This window comes from Salmo salar, chromosome ssa19, assembly GCF_905237065.1.
Source record: "Salmo salar chromosome ssa19, Ssal_v3.1, whole genome shotgun sequence".
NCBI classification, from domain to species: domain Eukaryota; kingdom Metazoa; phylum Chordata; class Actinopteri; order Salmoniformes; family Salmonidae; genus Salmo; species Salmo salar.
This window is the reverse complement of record NC_059460.1, coordinates 14370880-14385226: the sequence shown is the minus strand read 5'-3', so window position 1 is coordinate 14385226 and position 14347 is coordinate 14370880. Positions and strand designations below refer to the sequence as shown.

At 41.4% G+C, this 14347-nt stretch overlaps 1 protein-coding gene across 5 annotated transcripts in view; it reads left to right on the top strand.

The window, feature by feature from the left end:
* Window positions 1-14347, top strand: part of LOC106578501 (dihydropyrimidine dehydrogenase [NADP(+)]) — a 208077-nt gene that overhangs the window by 77952 nt on the left and 115778 nt on the right. For all 5 annotated transcript variants that reach the window (XR_001322469.2, XM_045702118.1, XM_014157375.2 and 2 more), the window contains exons 9-11: window positions 4416-4523; window positions 7466-7635; window positions 9092-9302. Coding sequence is in view for 4 of the 5 variants with exons in the window: in XM_045702118.1 (XP_045558074.1) it covers window positions 4416-4523; window positions 7466-7635; window positions 9092-9302 (489 nt within the window). In the remaining variant the exon portion in view is untranslated. The remainder of the gene's footprint in view (window positions 1-4415; window positions 4524-7465; window positions 7636-9091; window positions 9303-14347) is intronic.

Sequence of the window (14347 nt, the reverse complement as noted above, 5' to 3'; positions counted from 1 at the left end):
GGGGGATTCGGGGATTTGTTTTTGCAACCTTCCGGTTACTAATCCAACCCAACACACGATGAGCCTGCATGGCAGGCTGACTACCTGTTACGCAAGGGCAGCAAGAAGCCAAGGTAAGTTGCTAGCTAGCATTAAACTTATCTTATAAAAAAACTATCAATCTTAACATAATCACTAATTAACTACACATGGTTGATGATATTACTAGTTTATCTAACGTGTCCTGCGTTGCATATAATCGATGCGGTGCCTGTTAATTTATCATTGAATCATAGCCTCTTTCGCCAAACGGGTGTTGATTTAACAAGCGCATTTGCGAAAATAGCACTGTCGTTGCACCAATGTACCTAACCATAAACATCAATGCCTTTCTTTAAAATCAATAAACAAGTATATATTTTTAAACCTGCATATTTAGTTAATATTGCCTGCTAACATGAAATTGTCACATCTCTAGCGTTCATTGCACGCAGAGTCAGGGTATATGCAACAGTTTGGGCCGCCTGGCTCGTTGCGAACTAATTTGCCAGAATTTTACGTAATTATGACATAACATTGACATAACATTGACATAACATAACTCGTAAGCATTCATTCAGACAGCACTTTCCTGTGTTTTGCCAGCAGCAGTGTTAAAAGCTGTTTATGACTTCAAACCGGGTGGGTATAATTTGTGGAACGTTCCAACAGGAATCTATTCCAAAAACTTCGTAAATAACAAGGTTGCCAAAAAACAACGCATACAAAGTTGTATAGCGGCAGAATAAGATACCGGGTAGTGAGTGGTCTATTTCATTGCGTTTTTCACTCATCACGTTTATTCCGAAAAATGTCTGTCCTCACTCTGGTTGCCTATAGACAAACATTAAGAATAAGCTACGTGGTGAGTTGATGCCTATTCGGCAGCTAGTTAGCTAGGTTTGTATGCGTTGCTACTTTGTATGCGTTGTTGGTTGGCAACCTTTTACTTTACGTTTTTTGGAACAGATTCCTGTTGGAACATTCCACAAATTATACCCACCCCTTCAAGCCTGTCAACTCCCAAGATTAGGCTGGTGTAACCGATGTGAAATGGCTAGCTAGTTAGCCGGGTGCGCGCTAATAGCGTTTCAAACGTCACACGCTCTGAGACTTGGAGTAGTGGTTCCCCTTGCTCTACATGGGTAACGGTGCTTCGAGGGTGGCTGTTGTCGATGTGTTCCTGGTTCAAGCCCAGGTAGGAGCGAGGAGAGGGACGGAAGCTATACTGTTACACTGGCAATACTAAAGTGCCTATAAGAACATCCAATAGTCAAAGGTATATGAAATACAAATCGTATAGAGAGAAATAGTCCTATAATTCCTATAATAACTACAACCTAAAATTTACCTGGGAATATTGAAGACTCATGTTAAAAGGAACCACCAGCTTTCATATGTTCCCATGTTCTGAGCAAGGAACTTAAACCTTAGCTTTTTTACATGGCACATATTGCACTTTTACTTTCTTCTCCAACATTTTGTTTTGCATTATTTAAACCAAATTGAACCTGTTTCATTATTTATTTCAGGCTAAATTGATTTTATTGATGTATTATATTAAGTTAAAATAAGTGTTCATTCTGTATTGTTGCAATTATCATTATTATAAATACATATAAAAAAAAAAATATATATATTTTTTTTAAATCGGCCGATTAATCGGTAGCAGGGTTTTTGGTCCTCCAATAATCGGTATCGGCATTGAAAAATCATAATCGGTCGACCTCTAGTCAGGATCGAGGGAAAGATGAACGTAGCAATGTACAGAGAGATCCTTGATGAAAGCATGCTCCAGAGCACTCAGGACCTCAGACTGGGGCGAAGGTTCACCTTCCAATAGGACAACGACCCTAAGCAGACAGCCAAGTCAATGCAGGAGTGGTTTCGGGACAAGTCTCTGAATTTCTATTGAGTGGCCCAGCCAGAGTCCGGACTTGAACCCGATCTAACATTTCTGGAGAGACCTAAAAATAGCTGTCAGCGACTGATCCCCATCCAACCTGACGGAGCTTGAGAGGATCTGCAGAGAAGAATGGGAGAAACTCCCCAAATACAGGTGTGCCCAAGAAGACTTGAGGCTGTAATCGCTGCCAAAGTTGCTTCAACAAAGTACTGAGTTAAGGTCTGAATACTTATGTAAATGTTCTACAAACCTGTTTTTAATTTGTCCTTATGGGGTATTGTGTATAGATTGCTGAGAATTATTATTTTTTGAAATACATTTTAGAATATGGCTGTTAAGTATTGGAAAACGTCAAGGGGTCTGAATACTTACAAAAAGGACTGTATAGTCAGGTAGAGTAACACTGCAGGGAGGGGTTTGGAGAGGGTCAGTTTAAACCCAGATGAATAGGTTTAAAGGTAATGTCCTGTAACTTCACGTCCCTGTTGTTGTTTAGCTGCATATAGTGGTTTCAATAATGGTGCTATAGTATTTTGTTTGTGTTGATCACAAATGCTATTTTGTTTGTTTGCCACATATACTGTTAATCCAAATATGTTTTATTTCTGTAGTTTAACTTTTTATAGAGATACTGTATGTTTGTAGTATTCGAGCAGTTCCCAGAGTCTAATTTCTTTGGATTACTACTGCTGCAGAATTGGCTGCCCCAAATGTTTTAACATAAAAGCCTTCTCCTAGAAATGAGGGACACTACTCACTTGTCTTTCTTAGTGGAATGTGCCCATTGTTTCATATACTGTAACCTTACATTTTTAAACACTGTTATAAAACTACTCTGCTATGTGTCACAATTTACCCTCCCAGTCACCATTACTCAGCAATTCATATCCATATTTAATGAGCCCTCAGCCGTGATATACAGTAATATCCCCATTAGGAGCCATGCATTTTAACAAGTTGGTTAATATAAATATATACCAACATACTGATATAGTTAATGTTACAATATTGCACCAAAAAGGTTATTGCTATATTATTTCAGAGTGTGTAACTTTCCAATTCTTCTCAGTGGCTGCATTTACACAAGCAGCCCAATTCTGTTATTTTGCCCAATTTTGGACAAAAGAGCTGATCTGATTCGTCAAAAGACCAATTAGTGGGAAAATATATGTTTAAACGCAGCCAGCAAGTCTCAGTTTCTACTATTGTGTTAGATCTGAGCCTTGTTCATATCAATGTGACAAGATTGCTTGTGGTAAAATAGAGGCTTTGTCAGGTATTTCTAAGGCATAGATTAAAGTATTGTCCCTGTAAAATATATCACAGTGATAATTGTAGGTCAAGGTTTAGAACTCAGTACTCAACACAATGGAACCAATACAAAACCATTTCAGTCCAGTGTAGTTTTTCACTGGATTGACATGACAGTAGCGGGGCTCCCATGTGGCGCAGCGGTCTACGGCACTGCCTCTCAATACAGACACCCTGGTTCAAGTCCAGGCTGTATCACAATCGGCCGTGATTGGGAGTCCCACAGGGCGGAGACAATTGGCCCAGCGTCGCCCGTGTTTGGCCGGTGTAGGCCGTCATTGTAAATAAGAATTTGTTCTTAACTAAAGTTTAAAATAAAAAATAAATAAATAGAGAGCTCTGTCTTCCATAGGATTGTAGAAAGTGTCACCAGTAGACGAGGAGTGAGAGAAAAGAATAGTTGGACTTAAGTAAAGTAAATATCAACTTTGTTAAAAATACACATGTATATTCATCACAGTGATTCAGGGGTAACATTAAAACAGAATAATATTCCCCACCAACATTCGACAACTACACAGAAAACCCTCAAATTGCGGAAATAAGTAAAGGAAATCAATGATGACAGTATAGTCAGAACAGCAGAAAGATGAGCGGTTGAGTTCAAATCCCAGCTGGGGTCATTTTGAAAAGTCCGTGCTAAGTGACAATGTCAAATGGAATCATATTGTCATTGGTTAAAGATTTGTTTGACACAATTTTATCGGAACAGCGTACCACTTACTTTAAAACCCCCATATAATTTCATTCCCAAAAAAGTGTTACATTTAGAGTTCATTATGTTGAGGAGAATAACATATTTTCACCTCGCATATGGAATTGCAGATTCACATGTGAAAGTTTTTCGTATGTGAAAATCTAACTCTCACATGTGTAATTGCGTTTTCACGTGAAAAATGTTGACATTTTCCATCCCCATGTTGTCACATTTATTTCGAATGAGATCATGTTTTCACATGTGTAGTTTCATGTTATCACATGTTGCTTTTACATGCTGTCACATGTTATCACATTAACTTCACATAATATCATATGTGATCACATTAAAGTCATGTGTTTTTTCTGTAAGGGCTTTAAACTTTCAGGAATTTACATAATTCTGTCTGTGCCAATTTTTAATTTGTTGCTATAAAACTATTCTCAACTACGTTGCTTTACTTCTGTGTCGTTTTGTCACCAGGTCTTCCACAGGCTAACAGACATAAAATATTTGAGGAGCTGTCGATCGACCAAGGCTTTTACACCTCAAAGGATTTCCTACCTTTGGTCTCCAAAGCCAGCAAAACAGGTAAACACTGCAGCCAATAGAACAAGCAGTGACAGCTCCAACTAAATTGTTTCTTTTTTTAAAGATTTCATTTATACTGAAAAATATATGTAAAGGCATGTTTCCTAAGCTAAAATAAAAGATCCCCAAATTTTTCATACACACAAAAAGCTTATTTCTCACAAATGTTGTGCACACATTTGTTGCATTTCTCCTTTACCAAGATAATCCATCAACCTGACAGGTCTGGCATATCAAGAAGCTGATTAAACAGCATGGTCATTACACAGGTGCACCTTGTGCTGGGGAAAATAAAAGGCCACTCTAAAATGTGCAGTTTTGTCACAACACAGTGCCACAGATGTCTCAAGTTTTGAGGGGATGTGCAATAGGCATGCTGACTGCAGGAATCTCCACCAGAGTTGTTGTCATAGAATTTAATGTTAATTTCTCTACCATAAGCCATCTCCAACGATGTTTTAGAGAGTATGGCAGTACTTCCAACCGATCTCACAACCGCAGACCATGTGTAACCGCGCTAGCCCAGGAACTCCACATCTGGCTTCTTCGTCTGCGGGATCATCTGAGACCAGCCACCAGCCTCCTCACATGGGTCTTGACCTGACTGCAGTTTAGCATCGTAACAAACTTCAGTGGGCAAATGATTACCTTCGATGGCCACTGGCACACTGGATGAATACCAGTTTGAATTGTACAGAGCAGATGGCAGACAGCATGTATGGCGTAGTATGGGCGAGCGTTTTACTGATGTTGTGAACATAGTACCCCATGTTGGCGGTGGGGTTATGGTATGGGCTGAAATAAGCTACGGACAACAAACACAATTGCGATGGCAATTTGAGTGCACAGAGTTACCATAACAGGATCATGAGGCCCATTGTCGTGTCATTCATCCGCCGCCATCACCTCATGTTTCAGCATGATAATGCACAGCCCCATGTCGCAAGGATACTCACCAGACATGTCACCCATTGAGTGTGTTCCAGTTCTCGCCAATATTCAGCAACTTCTCACAGCCATTGAAGAGGAGTGGGATAACATTCCACAGGCCACAATCAACAGCCTGATCAACTCTATGCGAAGGAGATGTGTTGTGCTGCATGATACACAAAAAACAGATACTGACTGGTTTTTGATCCACCCCCTACCTTTTTTTTACTTACAGTATCTGTGACCAGCAGATGTATATCTGTATTCAGAGTCAATTAATGTATTTCAATTGACTGATTTCCTTTTATGATCTGTAACTCAGTAAAATCTTAATAACAAGTGCATTTTATGTTTTTGTTCAGTGTAGTTTTCCCACAATGAATTAAACACTTAGACATACAGTACTAGTCAAAAGTTTGGACACACCTACTCATTCAAGGGTTTTTCTTTATTTTTACTATGTTCTACATTATAGAATACTAGTTAAGACATCAAACTGTGAAATAAGACATATGGAATAATGTAGTAACCAAAAAAGTATTAAACAAATCAAAATATATTTACTCTTGGCCTTGATGACAGCTTTGCACACTCTTGGCATTCTCTCAAACAGCTTCACCTGAGTGCTTTTTTAACAGTCTTGAAGTAGTTCCCCCATAGGCTGACCACTTGTTTGCTGCTTTTCCTTCACTATGCTGTCCAATTTATCCCAAACCATCTCAATTGGGTTGAGGTCGGGTGATTGTGGAGGCCAGGTCACCTGATGCAGCACTCCATCACTCTCCTTCTTGGTCAAATAGCCCTTACACAGCCTGGAAGTGTGTTGGGTCATTGTCCTGTTGAAAAACAAATGATAGTCCTACTAAGCGCAAACCAGATCGGATGGCGTATCGCTGCAGAATGCTGTGGTAGCCATGCTGGTTAAGTGTGCCCTGAATTCTAAATAAATCACAGACAGTGTCACCAGCAAAGCACTCCGATGCCATCACACCTCCTCATCACACCCATGCTTCACGGTGGTAACCACACATGTGGAGATCATCCATTCACCTACTCTGCGTCTCACAAAGACACGTCTGTTGGAACCAAAGATTAACTTCACATAATCTAAAATTTGGACTCATCAGACCAAAGGACAGATTTCCACTGATCTAATGTCCATTGGTCGTGTTTCTTGGCCCAAGCAAGTCTCTTCTTTTTATTGGTGTCCTTTAGTAGTGGTTTCTTTGCAGCAATTCGACCATGAAAGCCTGATTCACAGTCTTCTCTGAACAGTTGATGTTGAGATGTGTCTGTTACTTGAACTCTGTGAAGCATTTATTTGGGCTATTTCTGAGGCTGGTAACTCTAATGAACTTACCCTCTGCAGCAGAGGTAACTCTGGGTCTTCCTTTCCTTTGGCGGTCCTCATGAGAGCCAGTTTCATCATTGCGCTTGATGGTTTTTGCGACTGCTCTTGAAGAAACTTTCAAAGTTCTTGAAATTCTCCGGATTGACTGACCTTCATGTCTAAAGGTAATGGACTGTCGTTTCTCTTTGCTTATTTGCTTGCCATAATATGGACTTGGTCTTTTACCAAATAGGGCTATCTTCTGTATACCACCCCTACCTTGTCACAACACTACTGAATGTCTCAAACGAAGGAAGAAGGAAAGAAATTCCACAAATTAACTTTTAACAAGGCACACCTGTTAATTGAAATGCATTCCAGGTGACTACCTCATGAAGCTGTTTGAGAGAATGCCAAGAGTCTGCAAAGCTGTCATCAAGGCAAAGGGCGGCTACTTTGAAGAATCTCAAATATAAAATATATATTTTGATTTGTTTAACCCTTTTTTGGTTATTAGATGATTCCGTATGTGTTATTTAATAGTTATGTTGTTTTCGCTATAATTCTACATTGTAGAATGAGTAGATATGTCCAAACTTTTGACTGGTACTGTATATATAATCTCAAAATCAACACAATAAATGATCAGATTGTAACTCCTTTTCTCTTCTCCCGCTTTTAGGAATGTGTAGCTGCAAGTCTTCCCTGCCAGAGCTGCGTGGCACGGTGATTGTTCTGGGTTCAGGAGACACAGCTTTCGACTGTGCCACTTCTTCCCTGCGCTGCGGTGCCAAGCGGGTCTACGTGGTGTTTAGGAAAGGTTTCACCAACATCAGGGCTGTCCCCGAGGAGGTAGAGACAAACAAGAAGAAAGGAGAGCAAAGGAACGAAAGGATAAAAGAAAAGACGTTGACAGAGAGAGATCGCTAAATGTTACCAGTGTACCAGATGCTTAACTTGTTTGAGAAAGATGGAGAGAGAGAGAATGACTGAGGGAGAAAGATAGACAGAGAGTTAGTGTTAGGGAGAAGGCTAGTGAAGAGGAGAGAGGACGCTGTCTTTATTAAGCTGTCTGTGTGAGTGTCCTCTCCTTGGCCCTGCTGACATGTTTTTTAAGCCGCTTTTTTTCTGGTTTATTACAAAGGCCTGTCTTAGGTTCTGGAGGGCGATAACTGTCAAAAGCTCTCCGCCTGCACACACACACTGCCGTGAGCCCCAGACGGACTCACTGGGATCTGTCCCTTTCTAGTAGCGCTGCCACAAAGGCGAGAGGAAGGATATCATAGGCAGTGCTGTTGCTATTTTCACTGTTCCTTCAAAAGATATCCCTGCATTTGAAGCATGACATTGACTCGTATACTCCCTTCAGTCTTGATTCTTATCAACTTTTGATGTGTTAGACCATCAGTAAAAGTAGCACTTGAAGTTAAGATGCATTCTTCAACTACCGTATATTAGTTATGATTGCGAGTGTGATGAAAAGTTCAAGGTGTCTTTCTGTCAATGCTATTCTAGTTGAGAGTTGAGCTTGACAGCACAGTTCATTCTAGAATCATCGTCCAACGGCATCTTTAGTCATGCGTCGTGTCAGAGCACACCTCTTGCTGCCATAGTAACGCCAAAAATAACCCTAACGAAATGAGAAAAGTAAGGTGATTATCAACAGCTGTTTGCTTTTCCCCGCAGAAGCAGACAGTTAAGCTGCTAGCATCGCCTCACACTAATTAAGTTTGTTTATAAGGTATATTAAGTTTAGGCCTCTTGTAGGCGTCAGTAACCTTCACATCACATTGAAAAAAGTTCAATATTGTGTGAAGCATGAGCATTGATGTCAACTGAGACAATTTCTGAAAACTGTGGGAGAAAGGGAAGCTATTATAGAAGCAACCCACCCCCCTTCCCTTTTGTGCACATCTCAGGACTGGAAACGTAATTTCAATGACTTTGTTGTAGATGGGGCTTTTTTTCATTAATCCGTATGAAATTGAAGGTCTTTGAACAAAGCAGGAAAACTTCCTAGTGTCTTCTATTGTGTGCCGTTGTAATGTGTGAGACTACAAAATATATTTTCCAGTCCTGACAAACCAAGGGAATAAAAAAGTTGTACCTTGGGCTTGATAATTAAACATATTTTTGTCCAGTTTTAGATTAAAATGACTTTGCATTTGACGAGAAATATTGTGATAAAAAAATTATAATCTTTGATACATAAAATAATTCAACACAATTCAAGCCACAATTTCAAGATGTAACCTGTCGATGACCCATCACCATTGACCCCTGAGCTCTATATTTCCCATACATATAGATGGAGCTGGCCAAGGAAGAGAAGTGTGAGTTCATGCCCTTCCTGTCCCCTCGTGAGGTCATCATGAAGGCAGGTCGCGTGGCAGGAATGGAGTTCTGTCGTACGGAGCTGACAGACGAAGGTGATTGGATGGAGGACGAGGATCAGATCATACGCCTCAAGGCCGATTACATCATCAGTGCCTTCGGATCCATGCTGAGCGACCCCAAAGGTATCAATCATAGTCAAACTTTATTGAAAGTGCATTGAACATCACAACAATGTGTTGGGTGTGCTTTACAAACATGTTCTACAGTAAGTAAAGGTGCCATGTGACCATTGACTAACCGCCATCCCAGTAGTCTTGCTATTGATACACAATAATAATACCTTTACTCTGAATGGAACCAGAGTTTTGCCATATGAGTAGACTCTTTGACAGCACAGTCCACTGTTATAGTTTTTATCAACTCTTACAAATATCCTCAAATTGACTGTTTCTCTGAAGAGTTTGTGTTGAATGTTGTCTACATTATTGCTTTAACAACAGCGTGAGGATGTTATCCTTGAGCTGCATTAAACAGAGTCAGACAGACAGACAGAAAGCCTGGCGAACAATCACAAACCATTACGTTGATGGTACACCTGGATCTCCCCTTTCTCCTGGAGATTTCTCATTATACGAGCGAAGACAGTGGTCCTGTTTGGATAGGACTGTCTTACTTATCATTGTTTAGCACATTTGGAGTAGGACTTAAGACGACACTCATCACATTGTTTTGCTCATCATCATCTACACAAAATATGCCTTGTGTGAGGCTCTAATTTAGATGAGTGCCGGTGATGAGAACTCAATGTACTTGGGTTTTGAGGGTCTTGTGTGTGTGTGCGTGTCTGTGCATGTTAGCGTGCCTGTGTGTCTGCCTGTATGTGAGTGTTTACAGAACCTTGTCAGGGGGTTGGAACATAATTAGAAATAATGTGTAGACTGAAAATTGACCTCAAGAAGCAAAAACAGATATAATATTTGACTAAAACATAATTTCAAACCTTGCTTACATTTGAATTCGATCACTTGTCTCTCTATTATTGGGAATACTTGGGAACAGATTAAAAAAAATGTAAATCACTTGATGCTGATTTCCTGGTGTTGTTAGTCTTTTATGTCCAACTATATATATACACAGTACCAGTCAAAAGTTTGGACACACCTACTCATTCAAGGGTTTTTCATTATTTTTACTATTTTCTACATTATAGAATAATAGTGAAGACATCACAACTATGAAATAACACATATAGAATCATGTAGTAACGAAAAATGTGTTAAACAAATCAAAATATATTTTAGATGTTAGATTCTTCAAAGTAGCCACTCTTGGCCTTGATGACAGCTTTGCACACTCTTGGCATTCTCTCAACCAGCATCACCTGGAATGCTTTTCTAACAGTCTTGAAGGAGTTCCCACATATGCTGAGCACTTGTTGGCTGCTTTTCCTTCACTCTACGGTCCAACTTATCCCAAACCATCTCAATTGGGTTGAGGTTGGGTGATTGTGGAGGCCAGGTCATCTGATGCAGCACTCCATCACTCTCCTTCTTGGTCAAATAGCCCTTACACAGCCTGGAGGTGTGTTTTGGGTCATTGTCCTGTTGAAAAACAAATGATAGTTCCACTAAGCGCAAACCAGATGGGATGGCATGTCACTGCAGAAGGCTGTGGTAGCCATGCTGGTTAAGTGTGCCATGAAATCCAAATAAATCACAGACAGTGTCACCAGCAAAGCACCCCACAACAGCACACATCCTCCTCCATGCTTCACGGTGGGAACCACACATGCAGAGATCATCCGTTCACCTACCCTGTGTCTCACAAAGACACGTCTGTTGGAACCAGAAATCTCAAATTTGGATTTCCACCGGTCTAAACTTATCCTCTGCAGCGGAGGTAACTCTGGGTCTTCCTTTCCTTTGGCGGTCCTCATGAGAGGCAGTTTCATCATAGCACTTGATGATTTTTGCGACTGCTCTTGAAGAAACTTTCAAAGTTCTTGAAATTCTCCGGATTGACTGACCTTCATGTCTAAAGGTAATGGACGGTCGTTTCTCTTTGCTTATTTGCCGTAATATGGACTTCGTCTTTTACCAAATAGGGCTATCTTCTGTATACCACCCCTACCTTGTCACAACACTACTGAATGTCTCAAACGAAGGAAGAAGGAAAGAAATTCCACAAATTAACTTTTAACAAAGCACACCTGTTAATTGAAATGCATTCCAGGTGACTACCTCATGAAGCTGTTTGAGAGAATGCCAAGAGTCTGCAAATCTGTCATCAAGGCAAAGGAAGAATCTCAAATATAAAATATACGTTGATATGTTTAACACTTTTTTTGGTTACCATATGCGCTTTTTCATAGTTTTGATGTCTTCACTATTATTCTACAATATAGAAAATAGTAAAAATAAAGAAAAACCCTGGAATGAGTAGGTGTGTCCAAACGTTTGACTGTGTATAATAATATATTATTATTATAATAATATTATAATAATATACACTGCTCAAAAAAATAAAGGGAACACTTAAACAACACAATGTAACTCCAAGTCAATCACACTTCTGTGAAATCAAACTGTCCACTTAGGAAGCAACACTGATTGACAATAAATTTCACATGCTGTTGTGCAAATGGAATAGACAACAGGTGGAAATTATAGGCAATTAGCAAGACACCCCCAATAAAGGAGTGGTTCTGCAGGTGGGGACCACAGACCACTTCTCAGTTCCTATGCTTCCTGGCTGATGTTTTGGTCACTTTTGAATGCTGGCGGTGCTTTCACTCTAGTGGTAGCATGAGACGGAGTCTACAACCCACACAAGTGACTCAGGTAGTGCAGCTCATCCAGGATGGCACATCAATGCGAGCTGTGGCAAGAAGGTTTGCTGTGTCTGTCAGCGTAGTGTCCCGAGCATGGAGGCGCTACCAGGAGACAGGCCAGTACATCAGGAGACGTGGAGGAGGCCGTAGGAGGGCAACAACCCAGCAGCTGGACCGCTACCTCTGCCTTTGTGCAAGGAGGAGCAGGAGAAGCACTGCCAGAGCCCTGCTAAATGACCTCCAGCAGGCCATAAATGTGCATGTGTCTGCTCAAACGGTCAGAAACAGACTCCATGAGGGTGCTATGAGGGCCCGACGTCCACAGGTGGGGGTTGTGCTTACAGCCCAACACCGTGCAGGACGTTTGGCATTTGCCAGAGAACACCAAGATTGGCAAATTCGCCACTGGCGCCCTGTGCTCTTCACAGATGAAAGCAGGTTCACACTGAGCACATGTGACAGAGTCTGGAGACGCCGCGGAGAACGTTCTGCTGCCTGCAACATCCTCCAGCATGACCGGTTTGGCGGTGGGTCAGTCATGGTGTGGGGTGGCATTTCTTTGGGGGGCCGCACAGCCCTCCATGTGCCCGCCAGAGGTAGCCTGATTGCCATTAGGTACCGAGATGAGATCCTCAGACCCCTTGTGAGACCATATGCTGGTGCGGTTGGCCCTGGGTTCCTCCTAATGCAAGACAATGCTAGACCTCATGTGGCTGGAGTGTGTCAGCAGTTCCTGCAAGGGGAAGGCATTGATGCTATGGACTGGCCCGCCCGTTCCCCAGACCTGAATCCAATTGAGCACATCTGGGACATCATGTCTTGCTCCATCCACCAACGCCACGTTGCACCACAGATTGTCCAGGAGTTGGCGGATGCTTTAGTCCAGGTCTGGGAGGAGATCCCTCAGGAGGCTATCCGCCACTTCATCAGGAGCATGCCCAGGCGTTGTAGGGAGGTCATACAGGCACGTGGAGGCCACACACACTACTGAGCCTCATTTTGACTTGTTTTAAGGACATTACATCAAAGTTGGATCAGCCTGTAGTGTGGTTTTCCACTTTAATTTTGAGTGTGACTCCAAATCCAGACCTCCATGGGTTGGATTACCATTGGATTTCCATTGATTATTTTTGTGTGATTTTGTTGTCAGCACATTCAACTATGTAAAGAAAAAAGTATTTAATAAGATTATTTCTTTCATTCAGATCTAGGATGTGTTGTTTAAGTGTTCCCTTTATTTTTTTGAGCAGTATATAATATGTATATATATTAGTATTATTTTTCTATAAATTTTTTTGTTCAGAAAATATGTGGGGGCCAAACCTGGAGGGCACCAGTAGGGGAGCCCTCGTCTAGGATATTTTTTTTTGAACCCACTTGCTTACAAGACAACGCCTGTCTTTTTGTGTGACACTGTCGCCAGGGCAGGTAATTAGATTGCGTTGAGAAAAGGCCATACCTGCTATGATTTTCAATTAGGCTGCTATTGAATAAACAGAGGTGGGTATCGCAGGAGGGCCACAAACGCCACACACTGTCCAGAGTCACCCAACAATGACATGAAATCACTGTAATGAGTTTCAAGCTCAGACGACCACCCAGTGTGGTCCACACGTGCGCACTCACACACACACACACACACACACACACACACACACACACACACACACACACACACACACACACAAGTACTCGGCGATAGAGCGACAGAGCTTTACAACTGGTTACCCAGCTAGCGCTGCCATTAGCCAACCTTGCGATGCAGCACAGATGCACAAATACATAGTTGGGGCTACCTAAGCAGGCAGAAACTGAACATGTTTTACACGCATTCATAATCGGTCGTGATGGTGAAATACACATCTACTCAACCAAGTAATTAAGATAAAGAGAGAGTGTGAGAGACTCGGTGTAGACCGAGTTCCGCTGATGTTCTTGCCTGACTGTGTCTATCTGACTGTGTCTTATTGATTTTATAGATGGGGTAAAGGCTTGATTGACTGATTGTTATCGTAATCTGCTCCACTGATTCGGTCTACCCACTTCCACCTCTTCACAGCTCAAATGGATTTTATTATCCATTTTGTTACTCTTTTTGCGTGTCAAAAGGCACTCTATTCTTTCATAGTGCACTACTTTTGACCAGGGTCCATCAAGCTCTGGTGAAAAGGAGTGCACAGTAAAGGATGGCATTTGGGACGCGGACTCTCTCTCTTCCTCCCCCCTGGTACTATGGTTGACCTGTTGCTAAAGAAACATCCTTAGAACCTGCTCCACATCCCCAAAGGTGTCGTCGAGTGCTAAGGAGGGTATTGTTATGATTAGCAATTAATCACCAAGGTTAATTAAAACATGAGGAATTACTGATAAGAGCCTGAATTAAATGGGGTGCATGAC